Source organism: Xyrauchen texanus, chromosome 44 (genome assembly GCF_025860055.1).
Source record: "Xyrauchen texanus isolate HMW12.3.18 chromosome 44, RBS_HiC_50CHRs, whole genome shotgun sequence".
In the NCBI taxonomy this organism is placed as follows: domain Eukaryota; kingdom Metazoa; phylum Chordata; class Actinopteri; order Cypriniformes; family Catostomidae; genus Xyrauchen; species Xyrauchen texanus.
Genome location: NC_068319.1, coordinates 14,484,769 through 14,508,063, shown reverse-complemented (window position 1 = coordinate 14,508,063; position 23,295 = coordinate 14,484,769). Strand labels below are relative to the sequence as shown.

General features: G+C 42.3%; 2 protein-coding genes across 2 annotated transcripts in view; both read right to left on the bottom strand.

Moving 5' to 3' along the window:
• The window catches only part of LOC127636488 (integrator complex subunit 2-like), a 41,069-nt gene extending 23,778 nt beyond the window's left edge, over positions 1-17,291 (bottom strand). Inside the window, exons 1-10 of the mRNA XM_052116969.1 lie at positions 16,953-17,291; positions 7,043-7,336; positions 6,596-6,734; positions 6,301-6,403; positions 5,962-6,075; positions 4,064-4,194; positions 2,773-2,943; positions 2,443-2,663; positions 1,444-1,569; positions 785-856 (exon numbers count right to left, since the gene is read on the bottom strand). Coding sequence (XP_051972929.1) covers positions 785-856; positions 1,444-1,569; positions 2,443-2,663; positions 2,773-2,943; positions 4,064-4,194; positions 5,962-6,075; positions 6,301-6,403; positions 6,596-6,734; positions 7,043-7,335 — 1,370 coding nt within the window. The 5' untranslated portion in view covers position 7,336; positions 16,953-17,291. The remainder of the gene's footprint in view (positions 1-784; positions 857-1,443; positions 1,570-2,442; positions 2,664-2,772; positions 2,944-4,063; positions 4,195-5,961; positions 6,076-6,300; positions 6,404-6,595; positions 6,735-7,042; positions 7,337-16,952) is intronic.
• A 2,280-nt stretch (positions 17,292-19,571) lies between these two features.
• Positions 19,572-23,295, bottom strand: part of LOC127636373 (mediator of RNA polymerase II transcription subunit 13-like) — a 39,666-nt gene continuing 35,942 nt past the window's right edge. The window contains exons 21-23 of the mRNA XM_052116822.1: positions 21,930-22,094; positions 21,164-21,264; positions 19,572-21,055 (exon numbers count right to left, since the gene is read on the bottom strand). Of these exons, the coding sequence (XP_051972782.1) occupies positions 20,923-21,055; positions 21,164-21,264; positions 21,930-22,094 (399 nt within the window). The 3' untranslated portion in view covers positions 19,572-20,922. The remainder of the gene's footprint in view (positions 21,056-21,163; positions 21,265-21,929; positions 22,095-23,295) is intronic.

The window sequence follows — 23,295 nt, the reverse complement described above, 5'->3', positions numbered from 1 at the left end:
CACAGTAATGTCTATGATAACACTAACCACAAACAGACACATGGCTCTGCACTGACGGGCTTTTATCTCTAATTTTATAGAGTGCAGAAAAAACACTCCAATCACATGGGGACATGGGGTCATGAGAAAGGCAAGCCGGAGACACGACTTGTGTCCCATCAGTTGCTTATTAGTTATTAAATTGAAAGAGGCTGCCACTGCCTAACCACAGATTAACCCCATCTGTTTTCATTTCAGTATTTAAGCTCCTCCCCCCCCCGTTTATAAGCATAAGACTGTCTAATAGATGAAAAATTGAGCACATGTGTTCCCGCAAAAAAAATTTGTTAGGGCAAAACATTTTAGATTCTCCATCTACTCTTAAAGTGGGCTTTTTAATGGAAAAATGTCAGGTTGAACAGATCTCTAAAATGAATACCCACTCTCTGCATTCCCATTTGCCACATTCATGCCCTTGTATTGCCTCTCTCTATAAGAGAAGTGCAGATGAGTACGTCATACGACAGACGAGCAGAACTTAAGGACCAATTATTACAAGAGCAGGACAAAAAAAGCATATAAACATAATATTGATTCGAAATACTGGACCTCTTTAAATTAAAACTGATCGAATTAATTGACAAAACCGATGTATTATATGTGAGCATAAAAGTTTTCTGTAATGTATTTCTCCTCCAGAGGATTCTGTTCTTGTTTTTTGTTTTTTTAATAACTGGTGTTCTAAGAAGTGCTGTAATTAGTTTTTAATGGCTATAAAGAGTTTGTCCATGAAGGCTTGCCATACCTCTCAAAATACTCCTCCTCTTTAATCATCCAGCTGAGCCACATTACCATCAGCTGCTCCTGTTCTGGAGTACTGCAGAGAGAATAAACAACATAAGTGATGACGCACTTAGCTTTTACTTTCGGCTTTAAATGTGAAGTGTGTCATTTCTCCAGCGCTTGTGCGACCAAACGGAATTGCAAAAATAACGATTGTTTTTAAACCGGTTTTTCAAAGGTTCCCCCTGTCTGCCTTTGGCCAGACAAAACAGATCCAAAACTCCCAATATTGTTGTCAGGCTGGTCGGGATGATCAGACAAACAGCAATGTTTTGATAGCCCCAATGAGCCACATTGATGACACTTTTCAGGAGAACCAGCCAACATATGGTTTATTTATAGTTGTCTCATCACATTAAACTGGGATAGAAGTATTCTGAAATCACCTTCCAGTACACTGAACTTAACGGTACTGAACTGTTGAATCTGAGTTAAATTAAATTAAAGTAATTAGAACTGAACAGCTTTACATTAAACAGAACTGATAGACAGGAAGAAATACAGCTGATGTTGAAGTTGGGGGAAACAGAGAGAGAAATATTTCCTAATGTTACATATTTAATCATTAATTCACAATTTATCCAGATGTGTGGTGTTGAATATTAATGCCGTAGGGTGTACCTGACGAGTGTGGGGAATGCCAGCAGTTTGCAGAAGGACAGAGAGACAAAGCGCACACCCGCAGGCGTGGCTGGCGGACGGCTGGTCATCAACTGTAACAGCTGCTCTGCCTCTTCATCTGTGGGTCTGCAGAGTGACAAAATATGCCAAAACCACCCATAATTCTATGAGACACTTGGAAGCAATGTTCTCTGTCATCAGGACTGAAAGTAACCAACAAACATCTCAGTATATTTATTTATCACCACTCAAACAGGAATTTATTTGTGGAGTGGTGGTGGTGTAGTGGTCTAATGCACATAACTGGTAAACTGGTAATCAGAAGTTTGGCGGTTCGTTCCCCACAGCCACCACTGACACAGACACATTGTGTCCTTGAGCAAGGCACTTAACTCCAGGTTGCTCCAAAGGGATTGTCCCTGTAATAAGTGCACTGTAAGTCGCTTTGGATAAAAGCGTCTGCCAAATGCATAAATGTAAATGTAAAATGTAAATGTATTTCCATGACTTTCGACTGGCGTCACCATAATATGATTTTATGAACATCTTACAGGGTTAACCCAGGTTTTTAAAATTAGGTTAAAGGAATGGTTAAAAAAGAAAACTCTGTTATACTTTAAGTATGTTGCTTCCTTTGTAGGTGGGGAAGATTATCAGTGAATAACAACTCACATTTCAGACTAATTTCGGCTTCAGAACATTTAGAATGTAGCACACAAGTAGAATTGATAATTTTATGATAGTTTTAAGGTGCTTTCCAGAGCTTAACAGCCCCAGTCATCATGTACTTTCATAAAAGTGGTCAAGATACTCCCCTTTTGTATTTCTTTTTGGGTAAACTATTCCTTTAAGCACCTTAAGTGCCTACGTTAAGTAAGTGGTAACTTGTTCTAGGGATTGAACCAGCATTCTTCTGGTTACCAGCCTGAACCACTACTTCCCACCGCTCCCATCAAACATTTTATATTAAACACCCGGATTGTGTCATCTGCGGAATACCTGAGCCCAGCGATGCCCATGAGCGCGCAATAGAGTCGTAGCAGCACGCTGGCCTTCACCACATGCTCCTCCCGCAGACCAGAATACCCTGAGCTGCTCTCCGTTTCCATGTCACTGTCGTTGGGAACGTGGGTGCTGCGGGAGCGAGGTAAGATGGCCACCAACTCCAACAGTAGCTGCCTTCGCATTTGCCACAGCACAGAGCAGCTCTCTCGTTTCCTCTGAAAGAGTGTGTTGCAGGATGTTGAAATGATGTATAGATATCGTGTTTAGAAGATTAGACAATCATCATGTGGACAAGTACAATCATGTGTCATTGTTGCTCCATACCTGCTGACCATTCCGAATGAACATACTGAACCAGGTGCGCACTTTTCCATTGGTGCCCAGGAGTAGGCCGCTAACATAAGACACCAGAGGACTGACCACCTCATCTGCAATGTCTGGCTTATAGTCTAGTGTGAGTGCAACACCCAGACCTGGCAAGTGACACTCCTCCACCTGTAGAAAACATAGCAAATGTGTATTTTCTCAGATTCAAAATGTGATTTGCTCAGTCATTTTAAATCACTTTGATCTAGAAACACATTTTGTGCAATAAAGTATGAAGGAAAGTTTCAGTCAACCCTTAACCTTTGTGTTGTGATGGTTGTGCTAACACCTTTTGTGTTCCCTGCCAAACGGCAGTGAGTTTTAGTGTATGAAATTTCCACTGACACAAATAAATATATTAAACAGGAGAGTATTTGTCACGTTTTTCCTTTTAACTTCCTGAAACATACATATAACATAGAAAATGACATAACGTAATTTACAGCAGACTATCCCGATTCAAACGAGCCCAAACACAACATAATATGATGAGAAGATCTTGAAATATCCTTGAAGAGTTTACATGGAAAGATCATGCACAAAAGGTCACTCAACACACATTGCATGCATGTGCGTGCGCACACAGGTCTGAGGACTTTGTGTGTGCAAACACACATCCACATATGTGCTCATCTAAAGGATTTGGATGCTCCTGAACACTTAATATTTCTGTATTTTGTAGTGTAATCCATTCATTTCCAATGGCCGGTCATTTTTGACCGGGAACCCAACAAGTTAAACAAAGTTAAATAAAACCAATAAAATGTAAAGAAACTGGTCAAATTTTTGTGTGTGTTTTCTTTAGATACCATATGTGAACAAAGTCAATGAATTATATTCCAATTGGATTAAGAAAAAAAAAAAAAAATGACCGGAACACAACATAAGGATTAAATGAATATATGTTGACAGAAGAAACATAATATAGAATCACGGTATTCTAGAAATATTTGAAAGCATTTGATTATTAATTTAAATGCATAAAACTCAAATGGGTTTCTGAATCCAAATTGACTGAATCAAATTGAATATGATGGAGCAAGTCACAAATTTCAGCACATCAAGTTTTTGAAACAAAACAATGCAAAATTTCTAAAAATAGTCTAAAAATATAGTATCTGAATGCTAAGTAGACTTTTTAACAAGTCATTCAAACAAGCATTTTATTTCAGAGAATGATACAAATTCAGCATCAGACACTGTGAACGGTTTTGATGTAAACAAATGTAATCTTGGGCTGAAGACTCACCGCCATGGCCCTGATGTTCAGAGCCTGAGAGGGGTTCATCTGACACAGCTGCCTGAGAGCTTCTGTCCTGCGTCTGCCACCCACGCTCTCCTCATCCTGCCGTTCTCCATTCTTTATCAAACTCCTGCACACTGAAGGCACAAAAACAAACAAACAAACAAACACACAGCTTAGATGAAATACAATGCCTATATAATTAGAAAATTCTAACAACAGCCAACAGAAAACATAAGTGATGTTACACTGATATACTTACATTTTCATGCCAGTGTTTTTGGTGTCTCAAAACACAAACCAATGTATTTGGAGATTATTATTTAATTTTAGGGTTTGATACATATTTTATTGACAGAGACAGTAGAGAGAGGATTGGAAATGATAGTGGATAAGGGGATCGGGACATGAAGCAGATCAGATTCTAACCGGTGTCTCCATATGAGCACTAAACATGACAGGACCTTGTGTGTAACACGAAGTCATGGCTCAGATAAATGTAATCTTAAAATACTGTATTTTCTACAAACAGCTTTTTAGTCTTTTATTTGTCTGTAAATAAATCTCTGATTCTTTCCCTGAATTAAAATAGATGTTTTCCTTTCATTCTTTGTGTGATTTTAACTACAGATGACAGTTTACGATGCAAAATGATTATAGAATTACAGAGTCTATTATGAATGGGTACTGGAATGATATTAATTTCAATCGTCTCTAATGAAAAGAAAGTGTGGCCGAGTCTGTCACAATTCATGCTGCATCTGATTATAGTGAAGCTCCATAGACAAGCTCTTGCCCTTAATATTTCGGCCTTGAGCGGAATACTCTCCCAATGAAAGATCCTGTTTAGGTAATGAGCCTAGAGAATTGGCCATTCAATAATACGAAACGTTTCAAACCGGCTCTGAATGGAGCCTCACATAAATAATCCATTGACTCAACAAGGACCTGAGAGTGATGAAAAGATACCAGATGCTCAGAAATATTTTTATTTCCACTCCTCTGAGGAGCATGCACATATACACAAAGAGGTGCACAAACACACACAAACCCAATTTACACATAATCAGCAGTCAAACTTATTAAAAACTCATCATGACTTTCTAAAGTACCGGCACAAAGGAGCCACATCATTATTATTTTTTTGGACCATTTTTACTAATATAATATGCTGGTTTTCTTAAAGAGACAGTACTGATTTTTAGCACATGTTCTAAAAATCTGTGTTAATTCTTGTAACTAGTATAAATTATGCGTTAAACAATAAACATGTATGTGGCAGGGCGGAGGGCGGAGCCGGGTCGTGATCCTACACACCCGGTCCCGTATTAGGCTAATTAAGCCTCTGTGAGGGATAAAGGTCGACTGCAAAGGATCGTGCAGGAGAGAGAGATCGTTTACAGACATGTCCGTCATGGGTGTTTGTGTCCTTGTTTTAAGTTTCTCATTAAAATATTATTTATATCGTCAAGCCGGTTCTCGCCTCCTCCTTTCCATTGATCCCTTTACAATGTAATGCTAGTTACGTATGTAAATGTGGTTCTGTGAATTCCGGATGACCGCCGAAGAGGAATGAAACAGATCAAAATATAATATATGCGATATATCATATTTATTGATGGAATACACAGATTTGTACATTTTTAAAAGGCAAAAATGTAACCAAAATGATAATTTTATGTAATATGTAAGCAAAATAGACATTATAACTGAAATATCCCCATATGAATCGATATGGAAACAAATTTCCATCGAATCCGGAAATCTGTACAAATACCCAGCACTCATACAATATATGGTCACAGTTGTGCATTTATAAATGCTTTGTACATGACTCGTATTATCTAAATATTGAGTCAGAATGATTTTCTTGTATGCAAAAAAACATCAGGTGATGGACATACCTTCATTAAAGCTGTCTGGGACATTTGCCACCAGTAGACACAAGAACCAATCTCCATTCCTCAAGTGAAGCAGGGCCTCAGCAACATCTATGATGGGCAGCAAAGACGGCAGCTCTGTTTGGAGCAGACAAATGGCTTTACAGTTGGATCTTACAAAACAGTAAATAAAGGACAAAAAATCTGTAGGTAAAATATTGATTCAATACATAGTATTGGCACAGTTGAAGTCAATATTTTCTTTCTTAATATGCAGTAGAAGATATTTATAGATGTAGATGATTATGCCATGGAAAAATTGCTAGGTACTTTTTGACAATTAAAAATATGTATTTAGGCTACCTGCTTGTAAAATGCAGAGAACATCGGCCACTTCCTCCAAATACAACGGACACTCAAACAGCTCAGAAGACTTCAGGAAAAACTCCCCATTAGAATCAGCCACCTGTGGAAAATCAAAAACTGTATTATGTGTGACAGAATAAATGTCAACTATTGAATGATTTCCAAACATCTGTGGAAATGAGATGTCCTGAAATGATGAAGTAGATTATAACAAAATCCAAGTTAACAAGTCATAAAAAAGTATGTGAAGGACATAGATCATTATGCAGGAGAGTTGAAACGGACACAAAACCTTGTTCATGATGGTCAGCAGTTCACTGAGAGCCAGCCTGAGTCTCCTGAGAGGATCACTATGCTCAAACTCCAGAGTCAAGCCATGCTGAAGCTGGGACACCAGGATGCTCTCGCTGTTAGAGCCTCCAGCCTTATGCCTGCATGGAGAGAAGGATAAATAAGATACATTTCAATAGGAAAAGCGGATCATTAAAAGTTATACTAATATACTGCCAAATTAAAGGCTGTGAAACCCTAACATGTTCCAAACCTGTATGACTTGTTCTTATATATGTTAGCCTGGCTCACCATTCACTTTCATTGCATCTTTTTTTCCATAAAATAAAAGTGAGTGATGACTGAGGCTATCATTCTGCCTAACATCTCCTTTCTGTGTTCCACGGAAGACAGAAAGCCATATGGGTTTGGCAATAATACACAAATAATTTCTCTATTGTGAATTCACCTAAGCTGCTGCTCTTTTCTAGCATCCTGTTCCAAAGCATGGAAGTCCACAGACAGCAGCGCTACAATGGAATTCACCGCCTCCACCCCAGACAGCAGTCGCAGGATGAGTTTCTTGTCTTGTGACCAGGCATTGCTTTGATCCGCAGGGGCACAGAGAGCCATCCTCACCAGACAGGGCAGCAGAATCCTCACCTCTGGGTCACTCAATGCTGCCAGCCTGGCCACATCTACCTTTTGCATGGCCTCAAAGGCATACAGACTCACAAACTGAAGACTGGCACTGTCTGCCATTCTGTTGGGAAGGACAAAAAGAGAAGAAAAATTGTACCATTAGGTTTACACAAGGAGTGATTGAACCCTAACAAAAATGATTAACCTAAGTTTACACTACAAAAGCCCTCCCTTAGTTAATACAGTTGTTGTTATTACATAAAAGGCTCAATTAATTAATAAGGAATCTCCTTCAAAGAGTGTAAGAAGCTTTCAGAATCTATATGTTCTGTTGATTCAATAATTTTATGATGTCAGAGGTGGCTAATACCAACACAAACGAAAATACACCATTGTATTAATATGTTTTTGTGGACATGGCACCAAAATACCATGTATTATTGGTTTATACTATGGTAATATTATGATATTCTTAAAATACCATAGTATATGAATTTGGTAATCATTAACATGGTATTAGAGAACTCCTTTCATGAATTTATAGTTATCGTTTTATAGACTTTCAGAATTCACATTGTTTATAGTTGTTAACCCTTGTGCGACCTTTGGGACATTTTTCTCTTTTTAATTTTTTATTTTTTTTTCAATCATTTTGGCAATGTTGATGTCAATGGCATACATTTTGCCAAAGGTGTGTGTTTTTTGGGAAATGTTTTTATTTCAACCTATACTGTGTACACAAAATTGTTACAGTCAGGACATTCGGGACAAAAATGCCAATAGTATCCAGCTAAAGACCCGCAGCACCACCAGTTTCAGAACCCCAGTTTCAGAACCCCAGTTTCAGAACCCTAGCGCCAGAACCTGAAGTGAGGAGCGGAGCTTACGTTCTAAACCGAGTAGCACCACCCAACGTTTTGGAGAGCAGGCTACACCACCAGTTTCAGAACCCCAGTGCCAGAACCTGAAGTGAGGGGCGGAGCTTACGTTCGAAACAGAGTAGCGCCACCTAACGTTTTGGAGAGTACTTTGCTTTTATTACAAACGAAACATCATACTTTATACGTATGTTATAATGATTCTTTAAGGTACAGTACAATAAGCATTTTAAAACATTGATCTTGTGTAATATAATTGTATATAGTTATCCGTTTCATTGTATTATGAGAGTTACTTCCTGATCATGATGGTGAAAAAAAATGCTTGAAACTTATGGGCATTTTATATAAAATATACTTTATTTCACAAGAACATGTGCAGCATGCATTTTTCTTTATGTAAAATAAAACATGACAAAAAACTAAAAAAGAGAGCAAATTCAGCATAATTTTAAAAGAAACAATAAAAATATATACAACAAATGACCAATTCACCCCTAGGCCCATTTTATCATGACAATCCTGTATAAATTAAACTTAAAAAGTATCAAATGAGGAATTCACTCTCAGGCCCATTTTGTCCTTACATTCTTGCTAAAATAACTCCATGTCATCCCTGAACACAAAATGAAATAGAAAGGGCTCTCTGGAAGCTTCTGACTGTTCCAGGAGATTGTTGCGGGCCTTTTCCTTGTGGTCTTCATTCATTCGAAATGACTCTACAAGAGATGAAAGCACCACACAATAATCTCAACGTAAAAAAAAAACCTCAACTATAAGGTAACATTAACTCACAAACAATGCATATAACAGAGGAACGTGGAACAAACACTTTAACACCTTCACAAGATGTCTTCAAAACGTCACCGCAAGGCTGATTTACAACACGCAAAAATGTATCGAACCATCCGTAGAATTTTGTTTTTAATACAGTAAAGTATGACAACACATTCAAGCTTCATTAAGATGATAAAGTTATGCACAAATTAAATATTTAGCAGATAAACGCTGAACTTAATATATGCGATAATTTTTCACAACATGATGTCAAAAACGTTACACAACTCACCATGCTCTCCGCCATGCTTGTCTCATTGTCAATAACTCCGCCCCTCAATTCAGGTTCTGGCGCTGGGGTTCTGAAACTGGGGTTCTGAAACTGGTGGTGCTGCGGGTCTGCAGCTGGATATGTCTCCAAAAATGTCCCCATTGAAACCGATTAAAATTCAAAATTTTATCCCAGTGCCATTAAAGCATAAAATCATGAATTCTATGATATCATGAATTCTATGACATCATGCTTTCATTCCGGGGCCCTGGCTTCAAAATGTAAAGTTCTCTTACGAGAGGTTCTCTCGTATTGCGTAAGCTAGCTTACGCTACGGAAAGATTCATCTTTTCTGAGATATTGAAGCCAAAAAATTATCCTTAATTTTGTATCCATTGTCAACGCAGTGCGGCAGCTGCAGACCTTGAGCGGGCTAGCTAGCGAGCTCATAGGTTGCTCTGCGGCAACTGCTGCAGCCTATATGAGAGGCGTCCGCGCGCTCACTGCATCAAAGCCCGCCAAAATGGGCGTGACTAGAGTGCATATAAGCGTAGTTCGTAGGCTGGAACCCTGATTTTCATCTCTTCAGCGAAGCTCTTTGCATCTCTGAACCAGAAGCCGCGTCGCCGTTCGAGGGGCATCAAGCGCTCGAAGAAGCCGGCCATCTTCGCCACCTTCAGCCGTCCTGCGAGCTACGCCATCCGGCGACGTATCCTTTTTAAAGCAAGCTAGTTCTTAAGAGCTTCACAAAAAAGTATGAGCGTCTTTTTAAAGATGCCTCGCTCCACTTGCGCCTCATGCCGCGCCCCTCTCAGCACCGGAGACCGCCACATTATCTGCGCTCTCTGCCTGGGACTGGGGCATGCAGAGCTCGCCCTCGCTGAAGGCGGATGCGATCTCTGCGAGGAGCTGCCGATGTCGACCCTGCGGGCTCGACTCGAAGCGCTCAGGACCGAAGCCGCCGCGCCGCCTTCTATTCAGCCGCGCAGAAAAAAGCGCCGCTCTCAAAGGCTGCCGGAACCAGTGGTAGAAGCGATTGCCTCGCCGGAGCCCATCCCTCAAGCATCGCCTTCACCCTCCCCGCCCACCCGGGACGCGCAGTTGCCACCAAGCGGCTGCTCTGCTGCCATCTCGGACGAAGAAGCGTGTTCCATCATGGCTTCGGACAACGAGGAGTGGTCAGGCTCACACGCCTCCTCCTCGGCCCAGGAATCCAGCAGGACCCGCGCCGGAGTCGAAGGGGAACTAACACGCCTCCTCACACAGGCCGTCGACCGCCTCGGGCTCGAGTGGTCACCGCCCCCTGAGCAGGCACCCAACAGACTCGACAGCTGCTTTCTTCAGAGCCGCCGCCGCGCAGCACCCGCTACCCGGGCCGCTCCCTTCCTGCCGGAACTTCACGCCGAGCTTTCCAAATCTTGGAACGCGCCTTTCTCGGCCAGGGTCCGATCCCATCGGTGGACGGCGCCACCGAGAAGGGCTACGCTTCCATCCCTCTGGTCGAGGATGCGGTAGCAGCACACCTTTGCCCGCCCTCCGCGAGATGGCGGTCTAAACCAGTGCTCCCGTCTAAGGCCTGCAGAACAACTTCCGCCTGTGTTGGCCGCGCCTATTCCGCCGCCGGCCAAACTGCATCTGCTCTGCACTCTATGGCCGTTTTACAGATCCTCCAAGCGGACCTTCTACGGGAGTGGGATGAGGAAAGCAGGCATCCAGAGGCGGTTGCAGACATAAGAAGTGCGACGGACCTCGCCCTCCGCGCTACCAAAGCTGCAGCCCAAGCTATAGGGAAGTGCATGGCCGCGCTGACTGTGACCGAGAGACATCTGGGGCTAACGCTAGCCGACATGGGAGAAGCAGAGCGCTCTACGTTCCTCAACGCACCGCTCTCTCCATCCGGTCTCTTCGGCTCCGCGGTGAGTGGTATCATTGACCGGTTTTCAGAGGTCCAAAAAGCCACACAAGCCATGAATCTCTTTCTGCCTAGTGGCGCTAACTCCTCTGCAGGCCGCCCACGTGAGCCTCCTGCACGAGCCTCTTCACAGCGCCCAGCTCAGCAAAGCCAGACTTCTCAGCGTCGACAGGGCGGCCGCCCTCGATCACGCTCAGACAGCCGCCGCAGACCGCCGCCCCACGGGCCTCGGCCTAGAATCGCGCTGAAACCTGAACAACCGAAGTCCTCTTAGCTTTGTTGAAAAAACGACGGATTAGTCCCGCCGCGGCCGGACCACCGTCAAAGCTTCGCCCCCTGTCAGTCCCCTTCTCTCAGGCTACTACAGTGGTAGATTCAGCAGCCAACAAGCCGGTGTTAACACCCGCTTGCCTGCGCTCAAACGCCATTTTCACGGCGACCCAAAGAAATCTTGTAAAGAGCAAACATGCCCTATGTGTAGAAAATGTGCCCACAACCCAGTGTTCACCCCTACACACAAGCATTACACATCCCGTGTCCCTATCAGAGCACACTCACATAAAGCGGTTACGAACCGCTCGAGTGTTAGAGTTAATAAACGCGCCCACGAGCCCGTGCGCGCGCCCCTCCTCTGCCCGCTCTGTCACACGGCCAGCAAACACCTCTCCGCATGCCCTCAATTTGGCACTGAGGATACTGGAGGATCCATTGCACCCACTTTGCACAGAATATTCAATCCTCCCCTCTGGATGTAGATTTAGAATGCCCCGAACAAAAACTAAACGACATATTACATCATTTGTGCCGAGGAGCATTCAATTATTAAATGGATCATCTATGGGCACATAGATTTATTTTAAATGTGCATTATTGACCCCGCGACCCTGTACACAGGATAAGCGGTTGACGGATGGATGGATGGATGGATGGATGGTGCATTATTGAATATATATCTATTTATTGATTCTTTAAGCTGTTGAACATTTTAGATGCGTATTATTGAATATATATCTATCTATTGATTCCTTAAGTTGTCGAATTGATAATTTTATGTCACTATTTGCTGTGTTATTGTTGTTCTATGTTGGTTGTGGTTATGTTTATTGTGGTTCCCATGAGTGTAAAACAAATTCCCCATGGGGCAATAAAGGTTTTCATTTCATTTCATTTCAAGTCCCGTGCCCGTGACTATGCTCGCACATCACTTATTAGATGTGACTCTTTCCCCATTTACCCCAATCGGGAAGTCACTCACAGAACAGCCTGTCTCTGCTGTCTGCGAGCAGTCATGCATAAACACACTAAGCGCGCTCACACATTCTGTTCAGCGCGCTGTGTGCGGCAATCAGGGCGATTTGGCCATTCACCCTCTAACATTACGCTTCAAAGCGTGGGAAGATATTTCAGGGATATCCGAATGGGTGTTAAGCACAATAAAACAGGGCTATTTGCTACAGTTCGATCGCCGTCCTCCTCGCTTCAGAGCGGGGCTTGAAACTACTGTGAACACGGAAGCTGCATGCATGCTTCGTTCAGAAATAGCAAACCTTCTGTGCAAAAGGGCCATAGAGAGAGTGTCGCCACCTCGGAGCGAGTCGGGGTTTTACAGCCGTTATTTTCTTGTCCCCAAGAAAGACGACGGCCTCAGACCAATATTAGATCTCAGGGTTTTGTACAAAGTGCTTGCAAAAAGACCGTTCAAAATGCTTACAACCAGCAAACTCCTCGCGCATGTGCGCCAGGGGGACTGGTTTATTTCTCTCGATCTGAAAGATGCATACTTTCAGATTCAGATAAATCCCCGTCACAGGCCATTCTTGAGATTCGCCTTCGACGGCCAGGTTTATCAATACACCGTCCTTCCGTTCGGCCTGTCCTTAGCACCCCGTACTTTCACGAAGTGCATGGACGCGGCGCTCGCACCCCTGCGGAGTCAGGGTTTGCGAATTCTGAACTATTTGGACGATTGGCTGATTTTGGCACAATCACATACGGAGCTCCTGTCTCACAGGACAGTTCTCCTCAGTCATCTGAACAGTTTGGGCCTTGCAGTCAATTGGACCAAGAGCTCACTACAGCCCAGTCAGGCAATTTCCTTCCTTGGAATAGAACTAGACTCAGTGGCAATGACGGCTCGCTTATCTACACAGCGCGCGCGCCGTGTTCAGCGACTAGCCGCGTCCTTTCAGATGAACAGCCTCACGCCTCTGAAAAAATTTCAGAGAGTGCTAGGTTACATGGCCTCAGCCGCAGCAGTACTTCAGCTGGGTTTACTGCGCATGCGCCCGCTTCAGCATTGGCTAAACACCCACGCGTCTCGCCGGGCTTGGGCCACAGGCCGCCAGCCGATTAGAGTGACTCAGACCTGTATCTCAGCTCTGCAGCCCTGGACAGTGGCCGAATGGTACCAGCGGGGAGTGACGATGGGAGCTGTATCTCGCCGAAAAGTCATTTCGACAGACGCGTCCAACACGGGTTGGGGCGCGGTCTGCGAGGGCTCTCCGGTTTTTGGCCTATGGTCAGTTCAGGAAAAGCTCCTTCACATAAATTGTCTGGAAATGATAGCAGTCGAGTACGCGCTCGTGCGCTTCCTCCCGGTCATTCAGGGTCACCACGTCCTGGTCCGTTCGGACAACAGATCTGTGGTATCCTATCTAAACCGTCAGGGCGGTGTCAGATCCAGGAACCTCTTCCATCTGACGAAACGCATACTGAGTTGGTCCCAGTGCCACCTGCGCTCGCTGAGGGCGACGCACGTGCCAGGCCACCTGAACGACGGCCCGGACAGACTGTCCAGAGACAATATTCCCCCAGGGGAATGGTCCCTGCACGCTCAAACAGTCCAGATGTTATGGCGCATATTCGGCAGAGCAGAGATAGACCTCTTTGTGTCAGAAGAGAACTCTCACTACCCAATATTTTTCTCGAAAAGCGAGGACGCGCTGGCCCAGGACTGGCCCAACCGCCCGCTTTACGCCTTCCCTCCCGTCTCGCTATTGCCACAGGTAATGCAGAGGATCAGGGAAACGCGCCACTCGGTGCTCCTCATAGCCCCGCGCTGGGAGAATCAAACATGGTTCCCGGAGCTTACGCAGCTGTCACTGACAGCGCCGTGGCCCATCCCAGTGAGAGCAGATCTCCTCTCGCAAGCTCGCGGCACGATCTGGCATCCCCACCCAGAGCGCTACACGCGTGGGTGATCAACGACTACCCGTCGCTTTGCCAGAAGGAGTAATAAACACCATCATACACGCTAGAGCCCCCTCCACGAGAAGACTCTATGTGTCAAAATGGTCTGTGTTTTCAAAATGGTGCACCGACAGAGACCTGGACTCACGGACATGTGGGGTATCGCCGCTACTCGTGTTTTTACAAGAGCTGCTGGATAAGGGCAGATCCCCATCCACGCTCAAAGTGTACGTGGCGGCCGTCGCGGCGTTCGCTGAACCCCTGCACGGCCAGTCACAGGGTAAAAACGAGCTGGTCATCCGCTTCCTCAGGGGAGCTAGAAGGATGAACCCTCCGCGCCCCCCATCGGTTCCTATCTGGGATCTTTCTATAGTTCTCGAAGCTATGAAAGCCCCTTCCTTCGAACCGCTTCAATCCGTGGATGTGAAACACCTCTCACTTAAAACCGTTTTTCTAACTGCCCTATCATCAGTTAAACGGGTGGGAGATCTTCACGCGCTGTCTGTTAGCGCTGCGTGTCTTGAGTTTGGACCAAGTGACTCCAAGGTCATTTTAAAGCCTAGACACGGCTATGTCCCCAAGGTGATCGGTACTCCTTTCAGAGCACAGATCATTTCCTTGTCGGCGCTACCAGCATCTGATAGCGAACGCAACGCCAATCTCCTTTGCCCAGTCAGAGCACTGAGATTGTATACTGTGCGCTCCGCATCTTTCAGACGCTCTGAGCAGCTTTTTGTTTCGTTTGGAGGGCGCACCAAAGGTCTCGCCGCCTCGAAACAGACACTGTCCAGATGGATAGTGGACGCTATTGCTGCCGCGTACGCGTCAAAAGACCTACCATGCCCGCTAGGCATTAGGGCTCACTCCACTAGAGGCATGGCCTCCTCGTGGGCATTGTCCAGTGGGATTTCCATTCACGACATATGTGTGGCAGCGGGCTGGGCTTCCCCCTCCACCTTTGTCAGATTTTACAATCTGGAAGTACCCGCTCTGCAGGCTAAACTGCTAGCGGTTTAATTCGCTACAGCTCCCCTGGTGAGCTGCATTAATGGGACACATTCCACACAGACCGGCACCGCCGCTCTGTCTATGTGCTTATGTACTACACACACACTGGCCCGCACTCTTGCCGGCCAAATATTAATTCCCCACTCACAAGGGCTCCCCCGGGTCCCCCTTAATTCCCTGGGGCTCATGCAGTGGATGCTTGCCGCGCATGGCGTTGACAAAGGGTTCCCGTAGCGTAAGCTAGCTTACGCAATATGAGAGAACCTCTCGTAAGAGAACGAATCGGTTACTAACGTAACCTCGGTTCTCTCTAGATGAGGGAACGAGTATTGCGTAACCGGCCGTGCTCGCGCCACGAGCGATTTTTCGCTTCATTCAATGAAAACCAGGGTTCCAGCCTACAAACTACGCTTATATGCACTCTAGTCACGCCCATTTTGGCGGGCTTTGATGCAGTGAGCGCGCGGACGCCTCTCATTGGATGCGACTTCGTCCAAGCTCGTCTATAGGCTGCAGCAGTTGCCGCAGAGCAACCTATGAGCTCGCTAGCTAGCCCGCTCAAGGTCTGCAGCTGCCGCACTGCGTTGACAATGGATACAAAATTAAGGATAATTTTTTGGCTTCAATATCTCTGAAAAGATGAATCTTTCCGTAGCGTAAGCTAGCTTACGCGATACTCGTTCCCTCATCTAGAGAGAACCGAGGTTACGTTAGTAACCGATTCGTTTTTATATTTTCAACCAGATGGTGACATTTTTCTCATGTTTAGACTATGGAGCAAATACATGCTTTTTTCCTATTTTCTGTTTACTATGTTATAGAGCACTGTTGGCCGGTTGAATAAATGATGCAGCTAAAATTGTGTGGATGTGTTTTGTATGTGTGTATTGAGAAGTGTGTGTGTATAAAACAACAACAGTGGCATTATGTAAACAAACTGGCATTTAAAGTGTTGAAAACATTTAAAGTCAGTGAAAGTGGAAAATAATATTAATACATATTTTGATGGTAGTTTTTTGACACTTATATTTTTATCCTCTAAGCGGTACTTAGTGTGAGTTTTCTAAAGACGACACGGCACAAAAAATAATAATGCATCAAAATCAATGTTGCTGCTAATCATTGACATATCCCAGATTGTGATAATCCCCCCCCAAAGAAATTCCCCTTTACATTTAGTATATGGAAAATTATAATTTTTGTGTGTATATGTTATTATTATTATTATTATTATTATTATAAAAAACAACAATGGTATTATATAAACAAACTGGCTAAAATCCTGAAAATTAATGAATATTTAGTACTTACGATCAGGACTGATGTTGGTTAAAACATAACTTATTTAAAGTGGAAAATAATATGAATATATAATATTGTGACAGTTTTTCACGCGGACGTTTTAGTCCTCTAAGGACCCCTGAGGAACTTCTATTTATTGACTCACAGTGGTTAAACAAAATTTACGTTGCTCTTTATTTGTTTAAGATCAATCATATTTCGATTTTAACATTCTTTGCTCTAAATAATTTCAAACTAATACATAAAACTCATTTAAATGAAGTGTATGCATTGTATGGACAGAAATACGACTTCCAGCTGTCTAGCGAGCTGTAACTTCTGGTTAAACTGCTAGTGACTATTATACATGAATGCAATAAAATGTAATTAAGTATATGTGTATTATAGAGGATCGCCTTACCTGCAGTTTACCAACGCAGCTGGTTACAAGGGAAATACAAGCCCCGACGAGGCCCGCAAGACCGCGGTCTGTCGTGATTCTCACGCCTACAGGAAGTTGTGCTTCGTCCGCCAAGGTAGTTGAACTCACCGAATTGCTAACAGGCTAGCAACTAGAGCTATCCCGCTAGCTTAAGAGATCCATTCATTAAATTGTATCTATTGTAAGCACTAGAATTTAAATTATTATTTATGTGCTTCAATACGTTACTTATACTGTATTAAAACGGTGCCCATCAGTCTCTTTACAGATAACGGGCTAAAGTGTACAGTGATACATGATTTCATCACAAGCGCTCATCTGCCCTGCTGTAGTGTGCATGCTGGACATGTGCATTGCAGCGTCTCAAAGCCTAGCGAGCTACCTACCTAGATAGCATTTTGAAGCGACATGCAGGGCCTGTTCGAACCTTAGGTAAAGCATGGTTAGTATCTTAATAGAGTGAATTAAATATGGTAAAAAAAAAAAAATACAAAAAAAAAATATATATATATAAAAAAATCACAAATGTAAACAATTGAATGTGCCAATGTAGACCAAAAAATGTGATGTACAGTTGAAATCAGAAGTTTATATACACGTAGGTGGAAGTAATTAAAGCTAATTTAAGCACTCCACAGATTTCATATTAGCAAACTATAGTTTTGGCAAGTCGTTTAGGACATCTACTTTGTGCATGACAAGTAATTTTTCCATCAATTGTTTACAGACAGATTGTTTCACTTTTAATTGACAATATAACAATTCCAGTGGGACAGAAGTTTACACACACCAAGTTAACTGTGCCTTTAAACCGGTTGGAAAAATCTAGAAAATGGTGTCAAGCCTTTAGACAATTAGCTTTTGATAGGAGGTGCACTGAATTGGAGGTGTACCTGTGGATGTATTTTGAGGCCTACCTTCAAACTTAGTGCCTCTTTGCTTGACATCATGGGTAAAAAATAAATCAGCCAAGATCTCAGAGAATAAAGGAAAACGAATTGTGGACCTCCACAAGTCTGGTTCATCCTTGGGAGCAATTTCCAAAGGCTTAAGGTACCACATTCATCTATACAAACAATAGTACGCAAGTATAAACACAAAAGGGACCAAGCAGCCATCATACTGCTCAGGAAGGAGATGCATTCTGTTTCCTAGAGATGAATGTAGTTTGGTGCGAAAAGTGCAAAATAATCCCAGAACAACAGCAAAGAAACTTGTGAAGCTGCTGGAGGAAACAGGTAGACAAGTATCTATATCCACAGTAAAACAAGTCATATCGATATAACCTGAAATGCTGCTAAGCAAGGAAGAAGCCACTGCTCCAAAATTGCCATGAAAAGTCAGACTATAGTTTGCAAGTGCACATGGGGACAAAGATCTTACTTTTTGAAAAAATGTCCTCTAGTCTAATTAAACAAAAATCAAACTGTTTGGTCATAATGACCATCATTATGTTTGGAGGAAAAAGGGTGATGCTTGTAAACTGAAGAACACCATCCCAACCGTGAAACATTGGGTGGTAGCATCATGTTGTGGGGGTGCTTTACTGCAGGAGGGACTCGAAGGAAAATTCTGTGGATATATTGAAGCAACATCTCAAGAAATCAACCAGGAAGTTAAAGCTTGGTCGCAAATGGGTCTTCCAAATGGACAATGACCCCAAGCGTACCTCCAAAGTTGTGGCAAAATGGCTTAAGGACAACAAAGTCAAGATATTGGAGTGGTCATCACAAAACCCTGACCTCAATCTGATAGAAAATTTGTGGGCAGATCTGAAAAAGTGTGTGCGAGCAAGGAGGCAGACAAAACTGACTGTTACACCAGTTCTATCTGGAGAAATGGGCCAATATTTCCAGCAACTTATTGTGAGAAGCTTGTGGAAGGCTACCCAAAATGTTTGACCCAAGTTAAACAATTTAAAGGCAATGCTACCAAAAAAAGTGTATGTAAACTTCTGACCCACTGAGAATATGACGAAAATAAATAAAAGCTGAAATAAATAATTCTCTCTATTATTCTGACATTTCACATTCTTAAAATAAAGCAGTGATCCTAACTGACCTAAGACAGGGAATGTTTTCTATCATTAAATGTCAGGAATTGTGAAAAACTTTTAAATGTATTTAGCTATTGACTTCAACTGTATGTGGGAAGCTCACTAGGTTTTGAGACATGTGGTATATGTAGTAAGACCATAATAAAACAATGGTTCCTCATCACAATGGTCAGAACTATAGAAGTGTTTTTTTTTTTTCCCATTTAAAAAAAGTTTGTAATCAAACATAGTAGCTTGAACGCATTTAGAAATAGTAGTTTCCAAATAGCCTCATACATTATAGCAACATTAATAAGATGGCCATTGATTATCAACGTATAAGAATATGGATTTACTATAGACACTACAATAATTGTTACCACAAAGTTGGTGTGCTCTAACCCTTAAGTGCTATTTTATGTTAAAAATACATTGCAAACATGCATTTGGAAAGCATTTCTACATGCTTGTGTGGGAGGTAAGAGAAATCCCTGGGTCTTTGAATATCAGCATACAGTTTATTCTGAACAGAGTAAGATAGAGACAAAAAGATCTTTCTCTGTGCACAAACACTGCATTTCCAACAGACACCCAGATCTGCTTTTAAAGTACATTTACACCACAAATTTCTTTGTCACACTCAAAGAAAACTGATTTTGGCCTACAAGTGTCCATTATCACTAAGATATGGTGCAAGCAGGAGAGCCAATCAGGGAGGGCAAGGTGAGATAAAGGGGGGCTAGAAGCATATTATGGGTCTTTATCTTTATCAGAGAGACAAAATGACATACATTTGCATGACACATCAGATTTCACATCAGAGTCAATCCCCCCAAAAAACACAAGCACAGGGAAAAAATGAAGTTGACTCTTTTTATTCCTAAAACAGAAGCAGGCCACCCAAGGCTGGTGCGGCATTCATATATAATTATTTATATATTGCAGTTTTTCGTTTTTTGTGTCTAAATGTGTGGTATAAAATACAATATACGACAATGTACCTCTTTATTTTAAACACAGTGAACTTCATTGCTGTACAAGTCCCGTGCAGCTAAAGCTTAGCTGTAATTGAGTCCACGCACAAAGACGTGGACAGAAATCCCCCATCCAATCTCTTCTGTACATCGTGACAATACAAATAATCTGTCTCCCTTACAAAAAATAATACTCTAAAAGCAACCTACTGCAACTTTATTTTATTCCTCTTTTTAGTGGGTTTTTCATTTGTTTGTTTTTGTAATTAAGACGATTACATATATTTTTGACCATTTGCTTTAAAGCAAGAAGGCGATACAAACCTTCTAGAACTTTTTATATATAAAAGAGGTTAAGAAATCAGACAAATTATACATTTAAAAACTTACAATAAATAAGACAAATGCAGGCATTTCATTTGGATATAATTCCATCCAAAAGAAACAGGGAATTAGAGGTCTTAAAACCAAGAATTCATTCTCTCGTTTTCATAGAGCATCGAAGTCCCTCTCCATCAAGATTCTATACAGACATCTTCTCCATATCCACTGATTAAAGAACTCGCCCAATCCATGGTAATCACAGAACCACATGCTGCTATCGTCGTAGTAAAGAGTGGAGCCAGAGATTCAGAACACTCCATCAGTTTCCTTCATGCTTCTTTGGCCTCCACACCATCCGTTCTTCTCTCCGTGCATCCTCTCTCTAGCTCTTTGAGAGAGTGAGTGTTATTAACACCAGGAGCCTGGTTCTCCTCCACAGTGCTGGGTCTCAGGTGTAGTGACTGCCTACCCAGATCAGCTCCATAGTAATTCACGTACATATAAAGTCCAGCACTGTAGTTATGCGTTTTTACATCCTTCCTTTTCTTCTCTCTCCTCTTTCCATGTCTCTTCCGATCCCTGATAAGGTCCTGCTCTCAGATCTGCTCAGTGAGTGTTACAACATGGTCATGATGAAGTTGTACATTTGATTGAGCACCACAAAATGGATGGGCAGGCATGAGCGGCGGTCCTGGGTCGCAGGGTCACAGGTCAACCAGGAAAGGGCATTGTACTGCTCCAACACAAATCTGCAAACAACACAAACAAGGGTGTTATATCTCGTGTAGCTTCCCTTCTAGTGAAGAGATTTTCTCACAATATACTCAAACAGTGGAGCAGGTCCAAAAAAGCATTACCTGAGAACATCAGAGGTCTGATTTGAGTCCAGAGGGTGAGAATGTTTGCTGTGCAAAAGCTCATCCGATTGCACTGAAGACACATGGAGGTGTAAAGAGGCCTGAGATAAGAAAGAGATCTTTAATCTACAGATTAGCAATGCACACCCACCCCAAACAAGATTCAAAGCAGAGTGTATCTTCTCATTGTCAGGGTCTGTTGTAAATTAGAATAACAAGCCTACGAGCGAGTAAAATATGAGATGCCAAAAGAAATTTATTCCCCAGTTTACAATCTCTATTAATGGAGAACAGGTTGCTGCAAACTTTTTCATTGTTCACAAGCTAGCAGTAAACAAACAGTTCCTTAAAAAATTAGATCCTTTCCCTTAATAATTCATGTTAACAAGTTTTGCAAGCTCAAATCTCTTTATATGGTCTCTCCATATATCAGTCTGTTCTCTCTCCCTCTGTTTTACACACATCAACAGCAGTCTGGCCCAATCCCTGAACAATGAATTATTAAAAAAAAAACATTGCAGGATTCTCTATAAATGCTGCATGAGGAGGAAACAGAAGTCATGTGACTCGGACCAAGTATGACAGGTATACACAAAGGTATCACAAAGAAGTTAAAGACAACAAGAAGTTTGTTGTACAAACCACTCCACATTCATTCTAATACCATTGAAAAAAATACATGTTTAGCAAATAAATAAATGCAAAATGCATTTACACAATAACAGATCAGAATAATGTCTGTCTACAGCCATGAAAGAGCAGTTACCTTTAAGAAAAGGGGACACTGGTTCTGAGCCTGAGGACACGCAAACCAGAACCAGTCAGGCAGTGGACCTGCTTTAGCTGTGGACACAAAATAGCCCAGAGCTAATGGCTGCTGGAGGATATTGGGAGCTTCTTCATGAGACTCCATGCGGTCTGTACTCTGACCCTGAAAAAGACAAAAAGACCAGGAGATGAGCTTGGAGCAGCAAAGAAGACTACATTTAATGTAGTGGTTACATAATGTAATATGAGCGGTACAAGAAGGTAAGCAACAATTACAAACAGTAAAAAAAAAATGGCCAAATATTTTGATTTTAATATTATCAGACTAGAAAGCTAGTACATTTTGTCTTTCATTGCAGATGTTGTTTTCACTAGGGATGCACCAATCGGATACCAGGGGCCTCATTTATAAAAATTTTTGTAAAATGATCTTAAATATGAACGTACAACGACGTCCTAAACTGTCTGCTAATATGTGAATATTGCAAGATATATAAAAAAAAAAAAGTGAGTGCAACTAACTGCCCATATAATGTAGCTTTTTCAACATCAATTTATCGCCAGTTATTCATTAATATTATCAATAATAAATCCATTCATTGGCCACATTTACTGTAAATACACACAACCAATATCTATATTCTTGCTAAACCTTAATTCCAAATCTGCATGGCAATCACATTCTGTATAAAATGTGTTTATTTTCCACTGTACTCTTCTGCTCACTCTTGCCATTAATCAAACGGCATTTCAGGATTTTAGTCAAATCATTCGTTTTTATTTATGTCCTCAACAACAGAGGCTGAAGCGTGAATTGATGAAAGTTTTAAATATGAGACTGTTGCTGTTCTTTCAACCATCTGTCTATTGATTTAGCTGTTTTAAGGACTGTAACCTACATATCTCCTCCTCTTCACACCAAAAATGTGCTTGATATAAGCCTATAACATACTGTGTATTACATCTGCCTGTTATCGCATAGGTCTTAAAATTTATTAATAATGGAAACTGCAGACAGGGCTTTCAAAATATTCTGTTACAGTGGATATCTAAAATGAAGTATTTACATTTTGCATGCATAATCTAAATCATGCCACATTCACAAACTATTGTTTGTATTTTTATTTATTTTTTCCCTTTTTCTCCCAATTTGGAATACCCAATTCCCAAATTTGCTCCAAGTCCTCATGGTGGCATAGTGACTCGCCTCAAGCCGGGTGGTGGAGGATGAATCTCAGCTGCCTCCGCATCTGAGACCATCAACCCGTGCGCATCATATCACGTGGCTTGTTGAACACGTTACCATGGAGACATAGCACATGTGGAGGCCCACGCCTTCCACTCTAAACACAACTCACCACACG